The sequence below is a fragment of the Nannobrachium achirus genome (assembly GCF_963921795.1).
Source record: "Nannobrachium achirus genome assembly, chromosome: 22".
NCBI classification, from domain to species: domain Eukaryota; kingdom Metazoa; phylum Chordata; class Actinopteri; order Myctophiformes; family Myctophidae; genus Nannobrachium; species Nannobrachium achirus.
The window spans coordinates 6,834,739-6,846,498 of NC_137829.1; the positions used below are offsets into that span (position 1 = coordinate 6,834,739).

The following is an 11,760-nucleotide window of genomic DNA, read 5'->3' on the forward strand; positions in this document are numbered from 1 at the left end:
GGAAATTCCATAAATAAAAAAATATATAATAATTAAGACACAACTAATCTCTCTTTTAGGTCTCGACCTGAAAAGTTTGGCAATCACTGGCCTTGTATTTTGTATTAACCAGGGAACCTGATATGATTCAGTAGCTAAATAGGCCAAAGGGATCAGAAAGGGATTTCAAAGTATTGTAGCCCAATAACAAGCCCAATATACCTGTACTTGTTGTAATTGTAATTTATATGAGATGCTTACCAAATATATTTTCTTTTTCTATTCTTCTTCTTTTTCCCACCAAATATGCATGCACAATTTTTTAAGACATTCGTTAGGCCTATTCAATTATCAGGTCATATACAATTATGCGCTATTTAGCGCCAGAACAGGCTAAACCGGACGCTTAATTGAAGTAACAATATTTTACGTAAAATAAATTACGTAAAATGTTACAGTCCAAATAGTCATTTTAAACATAAAATAGCTGAACCCAGGCCTAATTTATCAACAAGTTTCAAAATGGGCTAATTAACCAATTTAATTGTCAATCAAACGCCAATTAACATTGCAACATAACGTCAATCATTTCTAATTCAAAACATGTTTGGTTAAAATATGTCTTTAATAAATAAATACAAATGGCACAATAAGTTATCAATAGGTAACCTGAGTTCTTTCGTGTTGGTTTTCAATTATATTTGTCAACTCAACAAACAGCAACAAGAGGGGGCAGTTCCAGAAAAAAAAACTGCATTTGTAGGCTATCCATCTCATAATCACGTAAATGAAATTATCGCCGAATTAATTAAATATAGCCTACTTCTTTTTGCTCGCAGGAGTAAGGCTATAAGGCACCCTGGGCATTTTTAATGACCCCATAATTCAATTAAACCGCCTCCATCACATCATTGATTTCTGGGGGGAAAAAAGCTGCTGAAAGTTGAATTCTGAAAAGTCGAGTCGTGCGGTAATTGCTCAAGACACAGAGGATGGGGGGCTGGGCTGCAGGGAAGTGGTCGTGTATAAATAGTGTGCTCTCAAATACACAGTCATAACAGCAGGAGTAGTGATCTCACCTCTTCTCCCACTCCACCCCGTTCCATATGATCGCTGCTAGCAACCAAACGAACGCACCGAGAGAGCGAGAAGCAGTTATAGACGCCCAGACCAAAAAGGCATCGCTGCTTTTTAATTCAACGGTGGATTCCCGGTGTTTCTTAATCTGGACTCCGCTGAACCGACCATGGAAGAACTTACGGCGTTCGTCTCGAAGTCTTTCGATCAGAAAGCCAAGGAGAGCAGCAAGGAGAGCATCACGTACAGGGAAGTTTTGGAGAGCGGCTTGGCGCGGGCGAGGGAGCTGGGCAACTCGGAGAGCAGCCTGCAGGACATAACGGAGGGCAGCCACTGTCCGGTGCATCTGTTCAAGGAGCACGTTGAGCTGGAAAAGGAAAAACTCAAGGACTTTAATGTTTCGAGGGCGTCGGAAGGTAAGTTTTGTTGTGTGCTGCTATACTATATCCCCCATTTTGTGCCGGGAAAAATGTCTGAACTGAAGTGTGTGCAGTGTTGTTATGTGGACTCGGAGCAACCGATCTCAACATTTGCGAGTAGCGAAAAATCCGTGGAAAGTAGTTGGATTGTATAAGAGCACACGTTTTTACTTTATTTAGGCATATACAGACAATACAGCATTTAGATTTAACGGATATAGTGCTTGTTTTATTCCTTACATGCAGGTAAAGCTATATGGCTACCATCTAACACGGCTAAGGCATGTCAATGGTCCTATTAATGGAACTATTTTAGCTATAGGCTACAGCCTCACATCATACCCAATGTTGTAGAAAACATCGTCTTACAACAGCTGTTAATTCCTGCAGTCAACTTTATTATTAATCCTATAGAACAAGAATTTGTTTTACTCTTCTATTAGGCTAACGTTAAACAGCCTAATTGTTTATAAATTGCTTTCGAGTAGGCCTATTATTTAGTCGTCATTCACTTGAATAGGGTATGTAAATACCTTTGTTTTACTTTCTTCAGTATTGGTCAGTGTAATTATTACAGCAGGTGCACAATATGTCAGCTTTCCTTGATTGATTGGTTGAATACTTTATTAGAAGTTGATAAGGGTACAGGACAGGACAGTTTAGTGAAACAAGGTCAACTAAAAGGATAAAGACCACAAGAAAGCTTTTGGGCTTGTATTGGGGTCCCTTTTTTCTCAATTCATACAAATACAGTAGGCTACATCACGTACAGTAGGCCTACGTTATTGTCACACAGGTGTACAGGTGTAAAACATGTTAAAAACAATACCTATACTTTGAAATTGAAATAGAAAATAGGCCTATACGGGACTTTCTCCAGCAAAGGAAAATAGGCCTATTCTATAGCTAGGTTAAGGTGCTGTGTTTAGACTGAGAAATATTGTGTGAGTATATATGTGCAATAAGTTTCAAACAGTAATAACATGTAGGTCTAAACATTAGAGGCCTACACATAAGTTGCTACTATTATTACCACCAACGCCAATAAAACCATAATATAACAAATATTATATAGCGTGTATATGTGTGTGTGAAATATAGCTACACATTTTAAGGATTAATTAAAAGAAAAATAACAAGGTTTGCCACTTTTGTTATGCAGGGTATATAATACATTATTTACAAATGCTACTATTTTGATTCAATTAATCTCGATGTAGTCCAATCTTTATATACTATGATAATCTTAAATCCATTGTGCTTGTGTTAGCTGATTGCATTCAGGCAGGGCCTACCTTACTTTAATGGGACTGCAAAAACTGTTAATTATGGAGGTAAAATGCAGGCATACAGGCCTAAGTTATCTCTTAAAACAAACTCGTATATTGCTGTCAGATTATAGTCAACATCGGCCTACTATTAAGGCCCGTGACGTGTAGGCTGCATTCGTGTGTGTGTGTGTGTGTGTGTGTGTGTGTGTGTGTGTGTGTGTGTGTGTGTGTGTGTGTGTGTGTGTGTGTGTGTGTGTGTGTGTGTGTGTGTGTGTGTGTGTGTGTGTGTGTGTGTGCGTGCGCGAGTGAGTGAGTGACAGCTTCAGGAGTGTGTGTGTAGCACGATAAGATGTCCAAACCGTATTTATTTATGTTTAAATTACACGGATCGTTTAACAGGGATATATGAGTGCAAGGAGAAGAAAGAGGACGTGAAGTCGGAGGACGAGGACGCACAGAGCAAACTGAAACAGCGGCGGAGCAGGACAAACTTTACGCTGGAGCAGCTCAACGAGCTGGAGAGGCTCTTCGACGAGACCCACTACCCCGATGCCTTCATGCGGGAGGAGCTGAGCCAGAGGCTGGGCCTGTCGGAGGCACGAGTGCAGGTAAGGATGGATGGATGGATGATGGACCATGATGATGATGATGATGATGATGATGATGATGATGGCTGATCTTAACGCAGTGGCGCGCACAACTTTTCCCATGCATGTCAACGATCCCGAAATGTTTTTTTTGTGGCCGCTGGACCCCTATCTGATTTTGTGCCAGAGACCCACAAGTGGGTTGTTGTGTTGTTAAAACGTTTCAAAATTATTTTGTTTTATTTTTATTTTGTTCTTTTTTATTTTTGAAAATAGTTAATCTACAAGCTCACCAAGGCATCGTCATGTGAGGCATTGTGAGATTAGAGATAGCCGTTATATAAGTCGTTAAACTGCTGGGGGACCCCCCTGGAACCCCGTCAACTTGCGTCAAGGACCCGTGGGGGTCCCCGGACCCCATTTTGAGAACCACAGCTCTAAATCAAACATTAGGCCTCTCCCAACTCTCCCAACATAACTGACGAAACGGAATGAGGGTTTTGGAAACAGAAGTGTCCTGTGACAAATGAGTGGATATACAAAGGTTTATGGAGACGGCGTCTCGACTAGTCATTCTGAAACAGCCCTGCTTGACACTGACAGCTCCATGGGAATGAAGATAGAACGAACACAATATTAGACATCAAACTTGATTGGGGCCATTCGCGCAATGTGTAGGTTAGCAAACATCCACTGCGGCCCATTTATAAATATGACTGTAACCTTTGCAATAAAAACATTTGGTGAAAATATTATGTAAATAGCTAATACTTCATGGGCAATTTGTCAATTATATTATTGCATTTTGGCTATAATGTGTTGGAGTTTGTGGTTGTTTTGGAATATAGGCTCCAACGTGTTCAGCAGCTTCTAATTACATGAAATTAATGTATTCTATAGTGTCTTGTTGGCGGATTTATTATGGCCAAAAGAGGAATGGGCCTACTCGTAGGCTTAAAAAATATATTATTTTGTAAGCAAGACGAAACATGCATAATAAGCCAACACTGTACTGTAGACTACTAAACCAATCATGCAACATTTCGCTGCTGTTTATGTTTGAGTGAACGATAAAACAAACCCCTCTTCATGCATGGCGGGATTAATACTTTAGACGAACATTAGTAGGCTACACCCCAGATTAAACAGTTAACGTCCACGATCTTTTAGGCTAAAAGTTTAATAATAGCCTATAATCTCATTTAGTAGGCCTAGGCCAACAAGTAGGCTATTCTTTTTTCCCCCTTCAATGTTATAGTGCAAAACGGTCTTGCATTATTTTTCTTTATGACTGCGCAGTCTTCTGATTTAATTCAGAATCGATCTTCAAACAGTCACAGCCTATACGTCGAATGGTGAGCCTGTAGGCCTACCTCAATGGCTGCACGAATTGCTTGTGTTATGTGCCTTGGAAAATCTTACCAGGTCATTAAAATTAATGAAGAGATTGAACGGCTGCTTCGGGGGACACGCTTTTTATGTCACTCACCTCGTTTCACTGCTCATTTTCTTTGCAATATCTGCCATTGGCTTGATGTACGGTTCCCATAAAAACTGATTAGAAATAACTCAATTCTATCGCGACTCTGCTGCTGTTAAGCTATCTTGTTGGGCGAATAACATCGCTTTGGAGACGACCGACCATTTGGGGCAACGCTTGATTTAGCCTAATTCACTCGCTTTTTACAGTGTGGGACATTTAAGGCACTGGTTCCCAAAACAGTGGGCCGGGACCCATTTGTGGGTCGCAGACACGTTTTTATGGGTGCCTTTGTTTTTGGTTTCTTACGTTTTTTTTTTTTTTTTTTTTAATTATTATTATTTCCAATCTTTAAAACAACACATTTTTTTCACGAATTTTAAAAACGAATTCAATGATTTTCTTATCCAGTAATTTCACGAAGAAATCTAAGAAAGTCCATAAATTAGAAAATAAACGTTTAAGATCTACAAGCTCACAACGCTGTACGTTGCTTGTAGATCTGCTATTTTCACTATAGTTTGGGTCCCGGGCAAACATCTAAGCTCTCTTTTGGGTCTTGAGCTAAAACGTTTGGGAACCACTGATTTAAGGAACCCCAAAATGTTCTCCAATCCACGCCATTGAACACATCATTAAATAAGGAAGCATAATAAAGTATAGTTCTTATTATTTATTTATTTTTTCCGTAAAAATAAAAATAAACACTCCATAGCAAACATTTTAACATTTAACCACAAATCTATTGAAAGTGAATTTAGCACATAGCATGTTGCTGATGGAAGGTGCAGTGCACAGTGCGCGTCTTGTCACAGAACAGAAGCTCTGCACTCCGCGCATGCAGGCAGCTGTCAGGAATCTAATTGAAAGTTATGAGAGCTTGGTGAGGAGCGGGCAGTAATTCTATTACGACTAATATCTTTCGGTTTCTGGTGCAGAGCTAAATTAAATGTCATTATTCACTGTCTCTAATAAAAATCAAAAGGAAATTAGATTAGGGTATTTGTGAAGCGCATCATTGAGTGGTCCTTAATGAAGAAATAACTGTCTGAACCAGTGTAGTTCACTTTGCTTAACATACTGGCACGTAATTGGAATTGATCCCGAGCTGTCTGATATTAGTCAGAATGTTTTTTGTTCCTGTGTCAATAGAAAAAACGCCTCTGGTTTTTATAAACACCTTTTTTTCTTCTTCTTCTTCTTCTTCTTCTTCTTCTTCTTCTACCGCAGTCTCTGTTATTGTGCTGTTTCTGATAGATTGAATTACAAACCGCTGCCCATTAGGCTAGGCCTATCCTATACATTCATGTTAATTTAAGACAATATTTTTACCCATGGTCATTTCTAATAATAATATATATTTGTGTTATTATTATTATTTATACATTATATATAGGTACACCATTATAAGTAATAGTCTACTAGGCTACTATTGCCACAATTTTGTCAAAAATAATGAATGCGCTATAAACAGCAAAGCTACACACTTTAAACATGGCAGTACGTCGATAGCGTATTGCCTACTTTATCGACACGCGTATTATTGCTGTCCCATCGACACGTGCTTGTTCAGCGATGTTTCTTGTAAGTTAAAATGGCTCCGGCACCTTGAGTAATTAGTGTGCGCCCTTTTGTGGTCCGCGCAGTCGCTAATTCTGCAACTGTAAATGATAATCATTACAGGGTCGGAGGGGGAGAGGAGATAATGGGATTCAAGGAGGCAAATTATGTTGATGATGATTAACAATAAGGTGTAGCCTACAGCCGCTGCTCTAAGCTAGGGAGCAAATTGGTCGATGGTTAATGGAGCATTTTCAACCTCCATAGCCTATAGATTTTTTCCCCCTCTTTTTTTTACGCCCCCAAACTATTTGATTAACTTGGATATAATTTTGTAGCTGAAGGCCATGGGTTGCAGACTGGTCTTTTTATAGCTATATTATAAATTAGCATATAGGCCTGCTGAATATCAATTATAATATTAATATTATTATTTTAATCAGATATATGCCTATGTAGGATAGGAATGATGAATAAAGATAGTTTATTTTCTTTAATTATTTGGTATATTGGATTTCTGGGGCTTAATAGGTTATATTTCAATTACAGGTTTGGTTTCAGAACAGAAGAGCAAAATGTCGAAAACAAGAAAACCAGATGCACAAAGGTAAATTCCATTTTGTTCAACCCATTGAAAGGCCATATCTTTTACTTGATTTATCCTTTTAGTTTGTTTTCTTTATTCTTTTTCTTTCTTCCTATAGCTCAGTGTGTGCTGAATTTTAATTTACACAAGTTTGTAACAATGGCGTGCCTCTAGTATTATATCGTCACTGTCGGGCAGAAACCTCGTATCTCCAAGATTCTAATTTGTAAAGCCCTGCTTCACCATACAAGACCTTCGCACAATACTAGTGAAAATAGCAGATCTACAAGCACACAACGCCTCGCACCGCGAGGCGTTGTGTGCTTGTCGGTAAGTTATTTTCTCTAGTTTAAAGGAGTAGTTTACCCCCAAAATGACTTCTTTATTGATTACTCACGCCATGGAGACTCATATTCATGTATTTTTTTATTTATTTTTGTATTTGTCGCATTTATTTGCTTATAGTAAATTGACACTGATGGTTTCCCCATTCAGGGCCATGCATTTGGTTCCCCGGCCATACATTTGGGTCCCCATCCGGAATCAATGGGGGTAAATTTACTATAATCACATTATTGTCTTAGGAATGCAAAAAATACAAAATAATATGATTGTACTCAAGTCTCCATGGCATGAGTAATCAATATAGAAAAAAAGTCATTTTGGGGGTGAACTACTCTTTTAAATCATTTTTTAAATAATAAAGTAATAATAATTGGTAAAATGCAAAACAAACGGTTTTGGACATACAAGGTTTCCACCCGACAACAACGATATGTTAGCAGCAATTCTTGGTAGCATTTTAAACTGCAAGTGGAAATCTGTGACCCATGCTGCCTTCCTGATCTCACGGTACAACAACTGTCTGGCTGTCTGACAGACATCTCTCCCTTCTCACCAGGTGTTATTCTGGGCACTGCCAGTCACCTTGACGCGTGCCGAGTAGCTCCCTATGTCAATATGGGAGCCCTACGGATGCCCTTCCAACAGGTAGGCCTCACTTCTCACATCCAAATACACGGGAGCTAACAAGGCTCCGCCGAGAAGTGTTATCTGTAATTGGTGGACCATTTTGAGAACGGCCGTTTTTTGAGAATAACTTGAAACCACATAATGTCTGTGGCTGTTAAGACACAAATCTGTTAACTGCGTAAGCCTATAATTGAACAGTATCAATGTAGGCAGTGTTGCGCCTTCTTAGCAAAAATATGACTGCTCAGCATTCTGGGAGAGTATAGGGAGGAGATCGCTCAGAAATCTGGGAGGAAAAAAAGGCAGATGAAACTTCTGTTTTGAGAACAATTTGGGGTGTGTGTGTGTGTGTGTGTGCGTGCGTGCATGCGTGCCTGTGTGTGCACGTGCACGTGAGTGTGTGTGTGTGTGTGTGTGTGTGTGTGTGTGTGTGTGTGTGTGTGCGTGTGTGCGTGCGTGTGCGTGTGTGTGTGTGTGAGTGTGAGAATGTGAATGGTGGAAATTGGAAACACATACTTTAATTATAAAAATCAAATCAAAGTACAGTCTTAGTTTAACTCTCTAGTCTTACATATAGAGCAGGTCACGACCATACTTTCTGTAAGTCTATGGCCTTGTAAAGTGTCTTCTTGAGGCAACTTATTGTGATTTGGCACTATATTAATATAATCGATTGGGAGAAAAAAAAGTTTGGTATCAGATGTAATAAATCATGTCAGACACGTACTTGTACGTGTGTGTATCAGATGGGTGGAAGGAAGAACTCAACCTCAGCTCACTTGAGTTTTTTCACCTCCCGGTTGTGTTGAGGGGGTCGGTGAGGTGTGAAGGGAGAGGAGAGGTGGACGGACATTTGATCTGCTGCTATAACTGCACTGTAAAAAAAAAAAGAAAAGGAAAAAAGTGAGTGTTACTGCTCCGTCTTTACACTCTCATAGTCGAATGTACACTCTGGATATCTCGGTGTGTCTTTTGCATCCTGGGCTCTTGCGTTGTCTGCCTCGCCCCTGTGAAAAAGCCCCGGCCTAATTAAGCGGCAGGCGCGAGCACATAAAAGAGATGATGAAAGGAGGGAATGGAGGGGGTTCTGATGGATATTGGCGTTGAGCTGCGCTGGCAGGGGTGGAGGCACGAGGCCTGCATACTGAGAGAGAGAGAGAGAGGTTCAACTATATACAAGGCTGAGACAAGCACCGTGGCAGCGCACGCACTGTAGGCCTCTATACAGCCCTGGCACTTCACACCAAAGATATCACAATGCACCCGAGGAATGGAAAAGGCCAGTCAAGACACACTAAGATAGGTTAGAGGCCACATAGTATGTGCATGGGACAGATATGTACGAATGCATGCATGGTCCACAGACAGTTACACAAGTACGCACTTGCCTGGACATGCGTGGTGCAATGTGCCCGTGCACACACGGGCGCACACATGCGGGCTCACACACACACACACACACGCACACACGCACACGCACACGCACACGCGCACACACACGCACAGGCAAATGTTCACCACCTGTTGGGGACTGATCAGTTTCTGTCACGTCCCTTCCAATTTCAGAGATGGAACAGCTCCAGGCAGAATTGCTTTACAAATTAGGTTTCATGAGCGAGTCGATGGTTTTTTTGGCGAGTCATTCTGTGTTTTTATTTAGACATTATGAAGAGCGTGCATCCGTAGCTTTGTAGAATTTAAGTTGCTATTTCAGTTTGAAACCTGCAGGCAAATCAAATATGCCGAGGGGCACCCCGTGTGCAGCAGTTTGTGTTTGGGATTCGTGTTATTGCAATGCTGAGCAAATATGAGTAGCGTGCCTCATGAAAGGCACAGTTTGTGGTTTATATTAATTTTCCCTTTGACTTAAACAACTTTAATTTTAGTCATTTTCAGTGTTTTAAGGCATTTTGAAATCACGTTAAGTGAAAAATTGGTCGAAATGGCTAGCCAAGTTAAGACTGTGACTATAGCCTACTTTGCATGAAATTAAACGTTATTTGGGTTGGATGAGAAATCACGAAACAGTGTAGTTTTCCTACTGCTTCCTGCGGTGTTTGAAACACATGAGAAATGGCATGAGGCAGCTCAGTTCCCTCTATGAAGTAAGAGGATGCCTAATTTTCACCTACTTCTCATAAAATAAATGCCAAGAATGTGAAACTGATATTCTATACTCCTTATGACTCCTTCTTCCCTATGCTTAGGAATATGTCTGGATAAATATTTATAACTCCAAATAATGTTGAATATCTTTTCAGTGCAAAGTTGTTTATTTATGCAATCGAATACATTATTAGAGGCAGTGCATATTTCCAAGGGTATAATGGAGTTCTCACTGTGGATTAAACAAATCTGTGCTGGATCCTAGAAAGACTTTGATTCTCGACTATTAAATTGGATATGGTGTCTGAGACCAATGTATGATTCATTAACTTTTAGAATAGCTGACATGAAAAAGGGGCTAAAGCTCAGGGCGCAGCCCTTAACTATTTTCTTAGAAAACACACCGTAAGCAATGGCTCTGAGGGGGTAAAAACTTTGACGGGGAAATTTAATAGTGTCAGACTGTGAAACCTAAATCCTTGACTCTCTTCACACACACATGGCCTGAGGGGACTGGTGGGAATAACTAACCCCTGGCTTTGTGCTCTGGCTGTCCCACAGGTCCAAGCGCAGCTCCAGTTGGAGGGCGTGGCTCACTCCCACCCCCACCTGCACCCTCACCTGGCCGCTCACGCCCCCTACCTGATGTTCCCGCCCCCTCCCTTCGGACTACCAATCGCGTCGCTGGCCGACTCGGCCTCGGCGGCGGCGGCGGTGGCAGCGGCTGCCAAGAGCAACAGCAAGAACTCGAGCATCGCCGACCTGCGACTCAAGGCAAGGAAACATACCGAGGCTCTGGGACTCTGACCCCACCGGGCTGCCCCTCCGCTCGCCTGATGCCCATAATCGCCTCTCACACGAGACTGAGCCTGTGAAAGGGCCTTGACACTCACAGCTAAAACTAAACTAAACAAAAAAAAAACACTGAGCGAGAATGAAAGGGAGAAACGCAGACACACAGAGAGAGGGGGGAGAGAGAGAATGTGTGTGAGAGAGAAAGGGGGGAGAAACAGTGGAGGAAGGAGGAAAGAAAAGAGAAAAAATGAAAGAAAGAAGGAGGGAGCGAGAAAATTGTCACAAAACCAGCTGCCAAAACAAACCACTTTTAGAGAACGGTAATTAAATACCAATGAAATCACCTTTTACTTTTCGCCCAACAGGCAGGACTTCTACGGGGCCAATGGCTCAGTCCACTCCAGGCACAGATCACAACCCCAGGACCGTACAAACACATGTGGATGTCTGTCTGAGGGCCGCGCCGGACCGGCTGTTCAGACGGGAAGGCGCGCTCTTACAAAGCAAAGTGGCAGGCAGCAGCAGGGCAGCAGCAGGGTCAAAACTAGAGCTTCACTGATGCCGCGGCACCGCCATGTTGACATTTGCAGTGGCTTGAGCATGAGCTGAGGGGCTGGGGGTGGGGGGGGATACAGAACCACATACCTTCGAGACATTGGAATGGCTCTCACTTTTATGACCCCATCCCCACCACCACCTCCCTCCACATGCCCCCCCCCCCACCCCCACAAAAAAGAAAATTGCAGAAAAAAAGGCCATATTTGTCTCTCCAACCACTGTGTGTTCCCTGCTGCTGCCAAGTGCATGAGTACCAATGGAGGTTAACAGACCTTTATGGGGCTGGCCTCTGTCCCCATATCTTTATGCTCCACAACTGTTTTTTAACACTGCCATGCAAACATGCCAACTATAACCCTTCCTCATCCAT

At 41.6% G+C, this 11,760-nt stretch overlaps 1 protein-coding gene across 1 annotated transcript; it reads left to right on the forward strand.

Moving 5' to 3' along the window:
• Positions 1-1,225: 1,225 nt before the first annotated feature.
• shox (shox homeobox) lies at positions 1,226-11,287 on the forward strand (the record flags this gene model as incomplete). Its single annotated transcript, XM_080753645.1, has 6 exons — positions 1,226-1,472; positions 3,146-3,354; positions 6,923-6,980; positions 7,861-7,949; positions 10,599-10,811; positions 11,198-11,287. 6 exons carry the CDS (start codon positions 1,226-1,228, stop codon positions 11,285-11,287), a joined length of 906 nt encoding a protein of 301 aa, XP_080609771.1.
• Positions 11,288-11,760: the final 473 nt, after the last annotated feature.